The sequence below is a fragment of the Leopardus geoffroyi genome, chromosome D3, assembly GCF_018350155.1.
Source record: "Leopardus geoffroyi isolate Oge1 chromosome D3, O.geoffroyi_Oge1_pat1.0, whole genome shotgun sequence".
NCBI classification, from domain to species: domain Eukaryota; kingdom Metazoa; phylum Chordata; class Mammalia; order Carnivora; family Felidae; genus Leopardus; species Leopardus geoffroyi.
In genome coordinates, this window is record NC_059339.1 from 44,192,444 (window position 1) to 44,210,004 (window position 17,561).

At 35.6% G+C, this 17,561-nt stretch overlaps 1 protein-coding gene across 4 annotated transcripts in view; it reads right to left on the reverse strand.

Annotated features, from left to right (window-relative positions):
• Window positions 1-1,771: 1,771 nt before the first annotated feature.
• Window positions 1,772-17,561, reverse strand: part of ESCO1 (establishment of sister chromatid cohesion N-acetyltransferase 1) — a 74,877-nt gene continuing 59,087 nt past the window's right edge. For 3 of the 4 annotated variants that reach the window (XM_045458587.1, XM_045458588.1, XM_045458586.1), the window contains 4 exons: window positions 13,759-13,848; window positions 10,307-10,450; window positions 8,329-8,516; window positions 1,772-2,983 (listed from right to left, as the gene is read on the reverse strand). In XM_045458587.1, the coding sequence (XP_045314543.1) occupies window positions 2,836-2,983; window positions 8,329-8,516; window positions 10,307-10,450; window positions 13,759-13,848 (570 nt within the window). In that variant the 3' untranslated portion in view covers window positions 1,772-2,835. Of the gene's footprint in view, window positions 2,984-8,328; window positions 8,517-10,306; window positions 10,451-13,758; window positions 13,849-14,390; window positions 14,515-17,561 lie in introns of those variants that run through there. The other variant, XR_006707742.1, reaches the window with a different exon arrangement.

The following is a 17,561-nucleotide window of genomic DNA, read 5'->3' on the forward strand; positions in this document are numbered from 1 at the left end:
TCCACCACTCTGAAAAGACCACTCTTCTTTTTCTAGTGTCACTCTTCAGCCTTCAATTGTGATATGACAGTGCTGACCATTCTTGATTCTTGAAACTCTTCCTTTGAGGGGCGCCTGGGTGGCGCAGTCGGTTAAGCGTCCGACTTCAGCCAGGTCACGATCTCGCGGTCCGTGAGTTCAAGCCCCGCGTCTGGCTCTGGGCTGATGGCTCAGAGCCTGGAGCCTGTTTCCGATTCTGTGTCTCCCTCTCTCTCTGCCCCTCCCCCGTTCATGCTCTGTCTCTCTCTGTCCCAAAAATAAATAAACGTTGAAAAAAAAAAAATTAAAAAAAAACAACAAAAAAAAAACGAAACTCTTCCTTTGGTTTCTACCACTCTCTTCTGATCCTCTGACCTCTTCCCAGGTACTCTTCTTCAAGACTCTTAAATGATGGTATTCCTCACAACTCTCTCCTACCATGTCATTTTACAAACCTCAGGGTGGGGACATCTCCTCTAAACCTCTGAATAATTATTAAATTTCCTTAGTTCAAACTTCTCTCAAACTCTAGATCAACATATCCAATTATATACCAAACAGGTGTCTCCCCTTGGAGATTCTGCAACCAAGTCAAAATCTTTACCAAAATCGAGCTCATCCTTCCTAGTCCAATTCTCCCAGTAATTCTCCAGTATTCCCTTCTGAGCCAATCCATCTATTCAGTTACTCAAAATTCCAAATTACCCTAAATTCTTTGCCATGATCCTTCTCTGGCCAGTTATCAACTCTTTCGATTCTTTCATTTTGTCTCATCAAAATTTATCTGTTTCCTCATCTTCATCAACACATCATAACTTTAGTTCAGTGTTTCAACATTTTTCACCCAGACTCCTATAAAGCAGTCTCTTAATATCTATATCCCAGATTCTTCACTTGAGTTGTCATGACAATTAAATAAAATAATGCAGCACTATATTAAAGGTGTGACACATAGCAAACACTCAAAAGTTAGATGTTACTAATACTATTCTTACAGAAACACCTAGATTGTAAAAGTTATTTGAGGGGCTGTTTCTTCAATATAAACATGAAAACAGTCTTCCTAGTAATTGTAACATTTAAACCAACCAAAAGATATATATTCTCTACTCCCAGGTCCCCTAGAAAACACCAACTCTGGCTCCCCAAAGCAGCATACCATGTTTCTATGCAAACTGGATCTGTATTATGAGATTAACAGTTAATAGAGCATCTATACTATACACAAAAATTGCACGCTCTTTTTAAAAAGTTACGGTCCCTGTCAGGCAAATGATGACACCAGGGGTGACTGTAAGAGTTTAAAGTTCAAAGGCAAGGGAGTGTCAAAAGTCAGACCATTATGATGAGTCAAAGGGAAATATTTACACCCCTACAAAGAAGAGTACAGAGCCTTATACCACTCTATAAATGTGAAAAGCATACATCTATAGGGGGATAAAATACACACCTGATAATTTAAAGCTCTAAATTTCAGCTGGTTTTTAATGAAGATACGATTATCATTTCAGCTCATAAAAATAATCTATGTTAGACCACAGTGGTGCTTCATTCTTGGGCTATGGCTCTTTCTTCAAAAGATCAGAATATTTCCATGTTAGGATTTTGCTTTTTGAAGACCAAGTTCAGAATTGTTACTGATATACTGATCCTTTGGCAAAATGGTGAAACTTTTAAGAAGCCACTATTTTAATTCTATTTTAAGGTATCAAATTTAACTCCCTGAAAAAGCACAAATGACAACACACTGTCATCACATTTATCACTTAGAAAAAGCTATCAAGTATTTTATTATTTTATTCTACATTATATACAAGGTCATAAAAGGCCACAGCAGTTTTTCAACATATAAACCCTTTAAAGTAGAGGGCACTATGAAGGATAGACAAGTATCAAAATGAAGTCCAGTAACGCAGGCATATACTCAGTGTAGTATTTCTGAGGAATAACAAAGCAGATACCAAGTCATCCATAGTTAGCTTACAACTATTCCACAGGTTTTTATAAAACCTCTTTGGGATCTGTTACTAGCCTAAGTGTACCCAATTAACATTTATTTTAAGAAATAAAACCAGAATGAAAGAATAATAAACTTTAGAGGGTATTTTCTAATTCTAGTCACTACAATAAAGCTCTCCAAGAAGGAAAGCCTCTATTCTATACCACCTTCCACTTCCTCCTGCATCGAGAATAGGAAAGAAAGAAATGGAAGAAAATGCTCAATATTCCAAATTCTTCCTGCTTATTTGGAACTTTGCTTTTTTGCAGGGGTTCCTTCAAAATGTATTTCAGACCCTTTAACAATTAGCTTTGAATTCCTAAATAGGCAATATTGCACCCTCCTTGAATAGTAACTCAAGAACATTGTTTTCCACTCTGTAAAAATACAATCTTTAAAACTATAACTGGTATCGGCAGATCAATATAAAAAAATACAGTACCAAGCTACACTGGTATATTTCCATATTAAGAACTTCAAAATATACTTATCACTGAGACCATAGTCCTTGCATTAGTTTTCAGTCCACTATGAACAATTATCTGCTGCATGTAAACATGTCTAAATAACTATAGATAAAATACATCAATCATAAATTTCTGTAAAAGATAATAAAATATCTTCTTTAAAAAACAAAACAATAATAAGCTATTACTGCATTGTTTCCAATTTTATGAAAATGGAACAACCTTATGGTTGTTGCCAGTCCTGAGTTCATTGTAATAAAAATGGCCCTAGTTCCTGGTTAAAGTCAGCAACCAATCCATTCTCTTCAGTAGATGTCTTCTAGTACTGCAAGCAAGAGGCAAGAATTTGTTTTAAGTGTTATTTTGTCCATTAATAAAATTATATACCAGAAACTGACCAGTGCCACAGTACTGTGTTGCAAAGAGTTTTCCATCAGGAGTGGGATCTGAGAAAGCAATTTCTTCTTTACTCAAATATGAGCCGTATATAAAGTTACTCCTATTTAAAAAAAAAGGGGGGGGGTGTGAAAGGGTAAAAAAAAAAAATTAATATTTTTATCATTAAAATTGGAAAAACCTGTCAAATACAATTTGACCAGAAAGACTTTTCAGGTAATGTTTATGTTCTAAAAATCATTGAAAATAACTGTTCACATAGATTATTAATAATGTGAGGTAAAAAAATTTTTAGGATGGGAATGCAAGCTAGTGCAGCCATTGTGAAAAACAGTATGGAGGTTCCTCAAAAAACTAAAAATAGAACTATCCTACGACCCAGCAATTGCACTCTAGGTATTTATCCAAGGGATACAGATATGCTGATTTGAAGGGACACATGCACCCCAATGTTTATAGCAGCACTATCAATAATAGCCAAAGTATGGAAAGAGCCCAAATGTCCATCGATGGATGAATGGATAAAGAAGAGGTGGTATCTATATACAATGGAGTATTACTCGGCAGTCAAAAAGAATGAAATCTTGTCATTTGCAACTACATGGATGGAACTGGAGGGTATTATGCTAAGTGAAATTAGAGAAAGACAAAAATCACATGACTTCACTCATATGAAGACTTTAAGAGACAAAACAGATGAACATAAGGGAAGGGAAACAAAAATAATATAAGAACAGGGAGGGGGACAAAACAGAAGAGGCTCATAAATATGGAGAACTGACAGAGGGTTACAGCAAGGGGTGTGTGTGGGGGGGGATGGGCTAAGTGGGTAAGGGGCACTAAGGAATCTACTCCTGAAATCATTGTTGCCCTATATGCTAACTGATTTGGATGTAAATTTTAAAACTTAATTAAAAAAAATTTTTTTAGGAAAGCAACAACGGTTTTAAAAACATTTACTCAACACCTTTTCATGATAAAAACACTCAACAAATCAGAGTAGAAGGAACTTTCTCAACCTGATAAAGAGCATCAGAGAACATTAAAGTTAATGTGAAGACTGAAAAGTGTCCCCCAGAGATGAGGAACGAGTTAAGGCTATCTGTGTTTGCACCCCTTCCATTCAATAGTGTACTTAACTGCAGGCTCTAGTCAGGGCAAGTAGACAAGGAAAAGAAACTAAAAACCAGATCAGGAAGGAAGAAGTAAAAAACTCTCTTTTTGGACACTTTTGGATAATCTTATATATACAAAAATCCTAAGGAATTCACACACAAAAAATATTAGATCTAATTAAAAAGGAGTTCTGCAAGGTTGCAGGATACAAGATCAAGATTAAAAAATTAATTGGGGGTGCGCCTGGGTGGCTCAGTCAGTTGAGCGTCTGACTTCGGCTCAGGTCATGATCTCATGGCTCGTGAGTTCAAGCCCCACATCAGGTGCTGACAGCTCGGAGCCTGGAGCCTGCTTCTGATTCTGTGTTTCCCTCTCTCTCTGCCCCTCCCCTGCTCTCTCTCTCTCTCTCTCTCAAAAATAAGTAAACATTAATAAAATTAAAAAAAATTAATTGGGGCGCCTGGGTGGCTCAGTCCGTTAAATATCTGACCTCAGCTCAGGTCATGATCTTGTAGTTTCTGAGTTTGAGCCCCTCATCGGGCTCTGTGCTGACAGCTCAGAGACTGGAGCCTGCTTCAGATTCTATGTCTCCCTCTCTGCCCCTCCCCTGCTTGTGCAAAAAATGAATAAACGTTAAAAAAATTTTTTTAATTAATTAGATTTCTATATACCTGAAATTAACTATCTCAGGAGTAAGTTTAACAAAAGAAGTGTAAAACCTGGAAACTTAAATAAAGAGAAAGATAACCCGTGTTTATGAATCAGATCTATGGCTGCTTTTGCAGAAATTAACAAACTGGTGTCCTAAAACTCATATGGAAATGGAAAAGTCATTGAATAGTCAAAAGAATCTTAAAAAAGAACAAAACTGAAGAAGTCACACTTCCTTATTTTGCAACATACTACAAAGCTACAGAATTGAAAACAGTGTGCTACTGGATAAGAACAGATCAATGGAATAGAACTGAAGACTCCAGATATAAAACCCTGACAATCAATGATTTCAGACATGGGTGCAGAGACCATTTGATGGAAAAGACCAGTCTATTTAACAAATGGTGCTGGGACAACTGGATATCCATATAAAAAAAAAAAAAAAAAAGAGTTTGGGGGCTCCTGGGTGCCTCAGGTAAGCATCCAACTTCAGCGCAGGTCATGGTCTCACAGTTCCGTGAGATCGAGCCCCATGTCGAGCTCTGTGCAGACAGCTCAGAACCTGGAGCCTGCTCCAGATTCTATGTCTCCCTCTTTCTGTGCCTCTCCCCTGCTCATGCTCTCAAAAATAAACGTTAAAAAAAATTAAAAAAGAAAAAAAGAATGAGGCTGGATCTCATCTCACATCATACACAAAAATTAACTTAAAATGAATCAAAGACCTAAATGTAAGAAGTAAACTAATGAACTCTTAGAAGAAAATATAGGTATAGATCTTTGTGGCCTTGCATTAGGAAATGGCTTCTTAGGACACCAAAAACACAAATGACAATAGAAAAATATATAATTTGGAGTTCAAAATTAAAGACTTTTGTGCTTCAAAGCACATAAAAAAGATGAAAAGACAGCTATGAAATGGTGGAAAATACCTGCATGTCCATCAACTGGGATGAAGAGATAAGAAGATGTGGTATATATACACAATGGAACATTACTTAGCTATTAAATGAACGAAATCTTGCCATTTGCAACAATGTGGATGGAGCTAGAGTGTACTGTGCTGAATGAAATAAGTCAGTCAGAGAAAGACAAATACCGTATGATTTCACTCATATGTTGAATTTAAGAAACATAACAGAAAAATATGGGGGGGGGATGGGAGGAGGGAGAGAAAGGAAAACAAACCATAAGAGACTCTTAAACATGGTGAACAAACTGAGGGTTGATGGAGGGAGGAGGGTGGGGGATGGGCTAGTGGGTGATGGGTATTAAGAAGAGCACTTGTTATGATGAGCACTGGATATTATATGTAAATGATGAATCACTGAATTCTGCTCCTGAAACCAATACTACACTATATGTTAACTAACTAAAATTTAAATAAAAATTTGAAAAAAAAAAATTTGGAGATCATATATCTGATAAGGGACTTGTCTCCAGAATATATAAAGAACTACTATAATAAGAAAAAGAAAAACAATGGACACAGGATCTGAATAGGCATTTCTCTAAAAAATATATATAAATGGCCAGTAAGCACATGAAAAGATGGTGATCATTAGTCATTAGGAAAATGTAAATCAAAACCAAAACAAAATACCACTCCACACTCATTAGGATAGCTAAAATTATGACAGGTGTTGGTGAGGATATGGAGCCTGTTATGTGGCTGGAGGGACTGTAAAATAGTGTAGCTGCTTTGATAAATGAACAGTTTGGCAGCTCCTCAAAATGTTACACAAACAGTTACCATATGGCCCAACAATTCTACTCCTAGGTATATACCAAGAGAAATAAAAACATGCAAACCAATTACCAAGAAATAAAAACACACAAAAATTTGTATATGAATGTTCATAGATTACTCATAGCAGCCAGAAAGTATAACCAACCCAATGTCCATCAACTGATGACTGGATAAATGAAATGTGGTGGTATATGCATACAATGGGGTATTATTTGGCAATAAAAAAAGGGATGAAGCACACAGATACATGCTACAACATGGATGAACCTTGAAAACATGCTTAGTAAAATAAACCAGTCACAAAAGGTCATGTATTATAGGAATCCATTTATATGAAATGTTCAGAATAGGCAAATTCATTCAGATAGAAAAGTACATTAGTGATTGTAAGTAGGTGGGGGAGAGGGAAATGGGGAGTGATTTCTAACAGGTGTGGGTTGTGGGGGGACAGTGATGGAAATGTTCTGGAATTGGAAAGTGATGATGGTTGCACAGCCTTCTGAATATACTAAAACCCACTGACTGTATAGATGAATTTTATGCTACGTAATCACAGCTCAATATGGCTGTTTTTTTTTTTTTTTTTTTTTTCAACGTTTATTTATTTTTGGGACAGAGAGAGACAGAGCATGAACGGGGGAGGGGCAGAGAGAGAGGGAGACACAGAATCAGAAACAGGCTCCAGGCTCTGAGCCATCAGCCCAGAGCCCGACGCGGGGCTCGAACTCACGGACTGCGAGATCGTGACCTGGCTGAAGCCGGACGCTTAACCGACTGCGCCACCCAGGCGCCCCAATATGGCTGTTTTTAACAAAAAAAAAAATTTTTTTATTAGCCAGGATACAGACTATTAGAATTTTCACACTGTAATCTTAAAGGAGGGGCAGGGCGCCCGGGTGGCTCAGTTGGTTAAGCATCTGACTTCGGCTTTGCGCTGATGGTGAAGAGCCTGCTTGGGATTCTCTCTCTCTCTCTGTCTCTCTGTCTCTCTCTCTCTGCCCCTCCCCCACTTGTGTTCGCTCTTGCTCTAAGTGAATAAACTTAAAAAAAAATTAAAGATAAATAAAACTGCTTTTCATTTAAAAAAACAAAGGAAGGGCAATGCCCTCATATTTAGGACTAGTATTTCAGCAGCTCCATTTTCCAGGTTTAGTTTTTAAAGAGCTAGAAATATACCTGCCTGCACTCATCATGAAAAGTGTGGGTAGACCTGAGCCCTCCTGGATCATTATTCACAATAAAATAAGGGGGAAGAGACCAGAAACACATTAAGGCTCTAAGATTTCTAGAGCCTTATGACCTCACAGTGATGAATTACTTTGAAAGCTATACCTACAGTAATCGCAGACAGGGATTTTAGGAATAAATAAAAACAAGAGACTGACATGAAAACCTCATGTGCATGATTAATTTGAACCTCCATTAATCTGTTAGCAAAGGTACTTTAAAAGAACAACAACAAAAAAAAACACGCAATTTATCTGAGTCTTTTCCTCTATACCTTTAATTTAAAATCAAGCAATAAAAGCAAAAAGAAAAACTAGTAAGAGACTTAAATAATTTACAAATAATATTCTTAAATTAAGACAAATTTTCCTAACAGCTAAATTCCCAAAAAACTTCCCACACTGATCTGATTTTCTTTAAAATTCTGATATTGAACACAGTTTGAAATAAGTGGGTTATTTTGCCCTAATATAGTTACAAGTAAGCAAAAATGGTTTAACAGTATTTAACTGATAGTGCTTTCTCCCCCCTCAGATTAACTTCACATAAAAAACACAGATCCAATATGCTGACAATCTTACGCAAATTTTAAATTAAGAAGATAAAGATTATACATTTAAGATTAATTAAATGCCAATCTTTATACTAAAAATCTGCTGAAATCTTAGAACAACAGAAAATGACTTGAATTACATTCAAGTTACCTTAGGCATTCAATCATGCGAGAGGCAATTTTCTTCCGACGCATCATGCTGAATACCCATATCCGACTGATCCCACAGATTGCAGGCTCTGGCAATGTTGAGCAGCACCAGGCTTTCTGCCTTTCAAATCTGACTTTTTCTTCTTCTGACCTGATAACTGGAAGTTTCTCTTCTATAACTCTGTAGCCCTAATATATCAAAATTAGAGGTAAAAATTTTAAAGTAAGAATATTAATTATCAGTTGTGTAGTACTAACCTTAGTGAGGAGGTCACTACATGTGTCTGGCTTCTTAAACTATGGGAGTCACATATATTTTCACTCCCACTTTAGCAGGAAATAGACCTGAATCTCCATTCTATTCTAATTCACTCACTAGTTATGTCACCATGAGAGAGGTAACTAATTAAGATTTGAGATCCTCATCTATAAATTACAGATATTTATCACCTCTTTCAGAAAACTGTTGAGAAATTAAATAAGGTAATACATACAAAATACCTTGCCATCATGGCTGGCCCATAATGGCAACTGAATGTTATTTTTTTCCTCTATTACCCACATTCCAAGGACCAGCAAAGCACATGTGAAGAACTCAGCAGTCGTAACAACTGTCTGTGTGATTGCTGCCACAGTTTTAGGGTTCACAACTATGCAAGAACTAGGAATAGGAATGGCAGAAGAATCAAGAGTTTTAAAAGCTGCTTTCCCCACACTCCCGTCACTTAAAAAAAAAAAACCACCAAAGTGCTTTAAAAAGCATGATGTCTCCTCTACCAGTCTAGTTGGACAACAACCAGCCTTCTGATGGGACATGGTACAAAACTTAAAACAATCAGACAATACAATGAAGAATTAACAACAAACAGCCATTACAGAACTATCTTCTAAACACTGCAAAAATCATTTGTGGAACTAGGCAGAACAGAAATGAAAAAAATACAAGGGTTTGCACTATGTAAAATTAACTCAATTTCAATATGGCAAACTCTGCAAGCCATTTCATATCAAATTTATATCCCCAAATCACCTTATCAGCTATTCATTTAAATCAATTTTGTTAAAATAGACAGCAAGATTCATAAAGCTATACAATTTAAGGCTGAAATTTTTTAACATATAGAAATTAGTTCATGCAGACTTGTTTTGACTTCGTTTCGTTAGAAAACTTTATGATAAAATATACATTTGCAGGCAACTATTTATATACTAAAAGATACCAACTGAACAAAAGTCAACTCCAATGTGCACTGAATTCATGAACAAGAGCTCAGCTGAAAAAAGCCAATTTAAATAAGGTATGCCCTCTTTGAGCATAAACAGAATCTTCTGTTCTCCTAAGTTGGTCTATTAGTACATAACTTACCCAGTGTGAGCATATACCTTTTATTGTGATTCTTTTATTTAGCTTTTGTACAATTTGGCTCCTAAATACAAACCAAATTCTTACCTAGCACTCAACCAAAGAAGTGCTGATCTATTCTGGGGATGGGAAACTTTTTATAAAGAAAGGCTTTGTAGCCCACCTGACTTCTGCTGCAACTACTCAACTCAGTCTTTGTAGTGGAAAACCAGCCACAGACAATATGTAAGCAAAAGGATATCACTATTTTACAGTAAGATTTTATTTACAAAAACAGGCTGGGTTTTGTCCTCAGGCAACAGTTTGCCAACCTTTGCTTCATTCTAGTACTAAAGTGACTGAGGCATACATTACATTAGTCTCCAACATGGAAACTTCCTACACAAAATTTTACAGTGCTTTCGACTTATAAAATTTTTATTTTATATACTAACTTGAGAAACTAATTCTCTCGCAAGATACAATTCCACTTAATAAAAAATTACAGAAAATCTGACATTCACATGCTTCCTTACATCAAATGTTGATAAATTTACCAGGATTATGTTATTCAAGTTTACACAGTAAACCCTTTAGCCACCAAACTACATATGAACACTCTTTAAAAGTCACTTACCCACTGGATATGTTCCGCAATTAGGCAACCAACTACTTTTTTGTCATTAGAGATAAACAGAAGTGTTTTAGTTCTGGAATAGCACATTAGTGGAGCCTGTTGGAAACCTAAATCATTATCAACCATCTCTCTAATCTCGTCAACCTGCCAAATAAAGAACAGTATTTTTTTAACAAAAAAAGCCATGTATAGATATAAAAATATACTATTACAGTTCAGTAAGTTGAGTATATTATTCGAAGCAGGACATTGTTTAAAGAGTTCTTTGGGGGGCACCTGGGTGGCTCAGTTGGCTCTAGGGATCAAGCCCCATGTTAGGCTCTGCACTGAGCAAGAGAACCTACTTAAGATATTCTCTCTCTCTCTCTCAGTTCCTACTCTCTCTAAAAATAAAAAAAATTTCAAATTAAAAAATTGGAACGATTATGCTGACCTACTGACCTGTTTTTCAAGGCCTGCGGAACGATGTGCAAAATGAGGTAAGAAATGGACAGTAATGCCAAGACCAGCAGTCTAAAGAACAAAAACATTGAGAGTTTCTACAACGGACAATAAGAACATTAAAGCTTCCCATTAGAAGCATCACGGGTTTGAGAACTGGAGAGAGCTTCACTGGAATCTTAGCCAGGCAAGCCACTTTTCTTTCCAAGCCTTAATTAGTACTCTCATCAGTAAAATGGAAGTGAGAGGAAAGAAACACATGTTTATTCCTTATCAACCACTGGCCAGATATTATCTTACTTAAATCCAACATCTCTTCAAAGTCTATGATTCTTCACTTTACATGTGCAAGGAAGAAAATTCAAAGGTAACTTTCCCATGTCAGATACTGGACATCTAGAAAACCAAGGAGCAGAGATTTGAATCCTTAAATACTAATATGACATCAAACCATGCTTCTTGTAGTTTGCCTCCTAGAACTGTGGTCAAGGTCAAATACAAGCTCTAGCTCTTGTAGGCACTAAAAGGTTTTTGTAAGTACTCAAACATTACTTCTTTCCCCAGTTTAAAAAAAAAAAAAAAAAAATGCAAGAGGCACCTGCGTGGCTCATTTGGTTAAGCACCTGACTCTTGATTTCTTAGATCATGATGTCACAGTTTATGGGATTGAGCCCCAGGTTGGCTCTGCACTGACAGCATGGAGCCTGCTTTGGATTCTCTCTCTCCCCCTCTCTCTGCCCTTTCCCTGCTCAGGCTCTCTCAAAAATAAACAAACACTTAGCAAATGCAAATAATCAGTCCAACAAATACTCATTTGTGTTACTAAGTTTAAAATGAAAATAACCCCTAAGAGCATTAAGTCTTCATACCTCTGACATGTAGAATACCATGTAATAAATCCTTTATTCAGGGATGAAAACTCAAGTCCTTTTAATCCTAGAACAGGAGCCCATAATACAACTCATATTTCAGTTCCTAAAGGCAAATGACTCACAATTCCTTAGATTTTCATTTTTAACCCATTATGGGATATTAACTAGTAACATACTGCATTGTTACTAAGATTCTGCCCTGAGAAACTAAAACGAGGATGTTCATATTTACTTAATATTCTTAGTTACGAAAAGTCCAAATGCCACATGTGGTGGTGTAGCAACTGTTCATTTCCAAACGGTAATGGCTGGAATTCCAAAAACTACATAATTTTCATTTAGTCAATCACTAATCCAATATTAACTAACAAATATTTGTTTTTATGACAAGGATCAATGTTTCAAATATAAGACAAGGGGCATAGTTATGTGTCATTCTAAATGCTATTGTCGGGGCGCCTGGGTGGCTCAGTTGGTTGAGCGTCCAACTTCGGCTCAGGTCATGATCTCACGGTCCATGAGTTCGAGCCCCGCATCGGGCTCTGTGCTGACCGCTCAGAGCCTGGAGCCTATTTCAGATTCTGTGTCTCCCTGTCTCTCTGACCCTCCCCCGTTCATGCTCTGTCTCCCTCTGTCTCAAAAATAAATAAACGTTAAAAAAAAAAAAAAAATTTTTAAATGCTATTGTCTATATTATTAGGCAGTGGTGTAGTATGGGGGCTTATTTGGTTATCTGAGATTGTCCCGTCATAGATAATACAGGGTTATCTGAAGTCAAAAACAGTAAGATAAAGTAGAATGTTAGCTATATTTTCAAATGATAGGGTTAAAATGTTTCTTTCAACCTCCCTTTCAAGTGAAGTTATCCTAAATTAAAAAAAAAAATTGTTTTTAATAGCTATTTATTTTTGAGAGAGAGAGACAGAGTGTGAGCAAGGGAGGGACAGAGAGAGGGAGACACAGACTCCAAAGCAGGCTCCAGGCTCTGTGTGGTCAGCGAAGAGCCTGATGTGGGGTTCAAACTCACAAACCGCGAGACCATGACCTGAGCCGAAGTCAGACGCTTAACCAACTGAGCTATTGGTTAAGTTATCCTAAATTTAAAGAGGTCCAATTGTTAATCTAAAAATAAGCATAAATAAATTATTTTCCTTGCATTTTCTAGACATTCTGGACATAGCTCAGTGAAATTAAGATTTACATATAGACAACTGGACCCATTGTTGTACATTACAAGGTACTTCTGAAAAAGCATGTGGAAATTGGAAAAAAAAAAAAAAAAAGATACTTGATGTAATAGAATGATTCCAGACTTCATTATCTCTCTGGTTTATTTCTCCGAACCTTCAAAGTATGGAACTCTATGTTGGAGTAAAACCTGGTTCACACTAGATAAGAGGATCTTTTTAGGTTTTCTACATTATAACTATAAATCAGAATATATCTTTTTTCTCTTAACATTATATGATTACCCCATGCTTAATCTCAGAATTACTACTATTATATCCTCTTCTGCAATAAGCTTTTATTTAAAAATTTACTCTCAGGGTGCCTGGGTGGTTTGGTCAGTTAAGCATCTGACTCTTGATTTTGGCTCATATCATGATCTCACAGTTCATGAGGTCGAGACCCACATTGGGCTCCACGCTGACAGTGCAGAGCCTGCTTGGGATTCTCTCCCTCCCTTTCTCTCTCTCTGCCCCTCCCCTGCTCGCTCTCTCTCCCTCAAAATAAATAAACTTCAAAAAATAAAAATAATAAAAATAAAAACTTACTCTCAACATGAAACTTTAAAATTGTTCATTTTAATTTTCAAAGTTATTCACATTTTAATTATAATTCTGATTCTTAAAGTCACTTATGTGGCATCATAAACTAGCATGCCTATTATATCATCACTCAATTTACTGATAATATGGGACAGTAATCAATTCACTAAAAATTTATTTCACATATCCCAAACTCATTACAAGTTTAAAGCATAATTTTTCAGTTGGGTTGTATTCTTTATTCTTTAAATGCTATTGCTTGTTTTCAGAATTGGTGTTTAAATATGCTATGCCAATAATGCATTACCCTGTTAAAAGTGGCTACAAAATTACATTATCCATTCTACATGAAATGTCACTGAAAATTTACCTTTTTCAGAGCATACTTTGGGTCTTCAGGAAGAACCATTATTATCCTGCCATCAGGATATTCAGCCAGAATTCTTTCTTTTTTCCAACCCTAAATATAAAAAACATGAATGAATTTTGTTACCATATTTCATTTATCATATTCATGTACAAGAAGAAAAATATATTGCTGTGTCTAAAAGTTGCAAACATGGAAAAATATTCTCATTAATGTTTACATGATACAATCAGCTATTTTGTTAAGCATACAATAGGTAAAATGCAAGCTAACTTCTCTATACTAATCATTCAAAAATCTAATACCACAAGAATATTTTTAATTTACCATTTCCCATTTTAAATTAATTTTGAAAATCACACACCAAAAGCAAGCCCCTTAAAATAAGTGATTCCCAGAGCCTGAAAGATAACTCTCCCAGTTTCTTGATAAAAGAACTCTTAAATTCCTTTGGAACATGGTTACCTCCACAAACAAACACTCATGGTTTTATGTCTGGCATGCCAAAGACCTCCAGGAGGTTTTAAATGAACTGATTTGCATGCAGTAGCCCAGTATGTAGTAAGGAATAGTTTTTATTCTTATTGATCACAACTATCAAAGTCACAAGAAGGAGACTATAAAAATATAACTACCTTCTAAGAATCTAATAGGGAAGGAGAAGCTACGTTGTGTGTATCTGAAGTTAAACATACTCAAAAAAAGAGAGGTAATAAACTCTTCTTCAGATCCACACTCGTGGTGATTAATGAGCAGAACCTGCATGAAAAAAAAAACAAAACAAAAACCACTTAAATCTAGTAAGATGGGACTGAACCAGAGGTTAAAACTAGGAGCTTTGAAGTTAATAATAAGTACAGAAGGAATGAGCTTAACTGGTTGTTCCATTTGCCTTACCCAATCAACTTCACATTTAAAAAACAAAAACAAAAATAAAAACAAAAACAAAAAAAACTTTCAAGAAGCAGTATGTACTTCTATTAGAGAAAACCATGATCTTCTGAAATCTTTTAAGACTATGAAAGCTCAATAAAACCAAGAAAAAGACAACTACATTTTTTTTTTAATACTATGGCAAGTTTGAAAGGAAGCTGATTTTCTGTTAAAAAATTTAGAATGGCTTTTTAGGAGAGGGGCAGGATCTTAGGGACAAAAAGTCTAGTAATAAGCTTGGTAAATGTAACAGTTTGAAGTATTTAAAATGAGAATTTGTTTAAAAAACAGAGCACACAAAGATAAAGTGAAATTCAGTTGATTGTAATTATGATTGGTTAAAAGGTTCTCAAGATTTGAAAAGGAGCAGAAACAATAGACACAGAAGTCATTTTTTTTTTTCAAAATAGAAATTAAATCTGAATTTAGGTAAGCAATTTTTAAGGAGTATAAAAGACATTACCTCTTTTAAAACAAATTTATATTACTATGTTAAGTTAGGAAAAGCTTTTTAAAATATATCCACTTTCCATAAAATGAAAACAGACTTTTCATCTTAAAAGTTAAACTATAAATTCAATGAAGAACTAGAAAATTTAAGTAACCCCCACTTCTAAAAAAGTCATATCCTGAGCTGAATTATCTAAAGAAAATCTGATCAATTTACCTATTACCTTTAAAACAAAAATATTGGTCTAATGTCATTATATTGCACCATAAGCACTAGACAAATTATTTTGTTTTACTGACTTTTTAGTGTAAAACTTTCTCCTGAAACAATTTGAGACTTGCACATTCATGCAGAAATTCTATCACAATTGGATTTGACAAAATTTTGTGTTTTATATATGACTGTTTCTTCACATACATATAAGCAGCAAGCATTTGCAAAGGGCAGAGTTACTATTTCTTCGGTTTCTAATACTCATGAAGACAGTGTATTTTAGTGAAAACTGTTCAAAGGTTTTGGAGTAAAAGTTCAGGGTTTAAAGCCCTGTTCTTGGTAGTTACTAGCTATATAACTTGTACAAATCACAAATTCTCTGTTTCCAGATCTAGGCTATGTACAAAATGGCTGTCATCACCTCCATCACTTAGTTGCTTATTAAGAGAGTTGTATTTAAGATAATTCCTCACACAGAGTAGCCACTCAGTAACTTCTATTCTACCTTACTAATGATATCAAACTAAGATCAGTGCCCTACTCTAAGAAAACCCAAGTTGATTAATAAAGTCCCCAAAGTTAAATAAACAATAAATTCAAACCACAGACAGATGAAAGAACCAAGTAGGCTAATGTCTGTCAAATAACATACTTAAGACATTTATATGCCTCAACTGTAGTTATCTCTTTCCTGGAGTTAATAACCACATGATCTTCCTGACTTTAAAAAGTTTAGAGGAGATTGTCTGTTGCCTGAAACTGAGGCAGAGGTGAAGGTTGTGGGGGAAGGGTGCATACAATTTATAGGAATAACCAAACAGCCACAGCTTTCCACGAAGATGCAAATTCCAACCCAGTGCATTTACACTTCTCACCTTTAGCTCTAAAATGTTACATATATCCCTCTGGTAGCAAGTAATATTTTCCAAACCCCAAATTTTCTTAATTCACCTATCTGGCTGTGAAAAGCAAAAAGCTTTATATTCCTAATAGCAATCGATTATTTTTTGTTCCTTGCCACTGTACTTACTCTAAACTTTAGAATCTAAAGAATGAAAAGGATTTCTCCTCTCTTTCCATTTAAAAAGGGTATTAACTGAAAACAATATACATTAAGTGGTGGAAACACTGATCTATCTATACAATTACCAAAATTCACCAAGATCTGTGCATTTAACTGTATGTAAATTATACCCCAATTTTTAAACCTCACACTAATCACGTTCATAAAAAGGCTGAAGGAGAATACCCATGAAAAAAATACCTTGAGAAATAAAAACAACAACCAGCTTTTGAAAAGATTACCAATATTGCAAGAAAAAAAGACAGGGAGAACCTTTAGATTAAAGGAGACTTAAGGGACATGCCAACGAATGCCAATATACGGATCTTAATTCAAACAAATAAACAGTATAGAGAATTATATATGGAGAGCTTTGAACTCTACGGGAATCTCTGATAGTAAGGAATTAACTGATTTTTCTTTAAAGGTGCAGTTATCTTTGGGTGCCTGGGTGGCTCAGTCCATTAAGCATCCGACTTTGATTCTGATCATGATTTCACGGCTCATGGATTCAAGCCCTGCATTAGGCTCTGCTGTCAGCACAGAGCCTGCTTCAGATCCTCTGTCTCCCTTTCTCTCTGCCCCTCCCCCTGCTCGCTCTCTATCTCTCTCTCAAAAATAAATAAAACATTAAAATTTTTTTTTAATTTTTTTAAATTAAAAAAAGGTGTAGGTATATTCCTTAAATTACTTCTATGGTGAAGTGCCTGGGTAGCTTGGTTGTTTAAGTACCCAGCTCATGACTTCAGCTCAGGTCATGATCTCACGGTTCATGGGTTCCAGCCCTGAGATGGGCCCTGTGCTGGTAGTGCGGAGCCTACTTGGGATTCTCTCTCTGCTCCTCTCCTATTCATGTGTGCTCTCTCTCAAAATACACAAACTTTAAAAAAAAAAGAACTTTTATGGTAAAAATAGTCATCTTTTCATCTTTTAGAAATACAGATTTAAAAATATCTATCAAAATGATAATGTGACACCTGGGGTTCGTTTCAAAATAACTTAAAAGGCTGGATGAAAGAAGACTGTCCGTGAATTGTTAATTATTAACACTGGATGATAAGTACATGGGCATTCATTAGTGTGTGTGTGTTGTATTAAACTTTTTATTTTAGAAAATTCAAACCACCCATCGCCAAAACACTATCA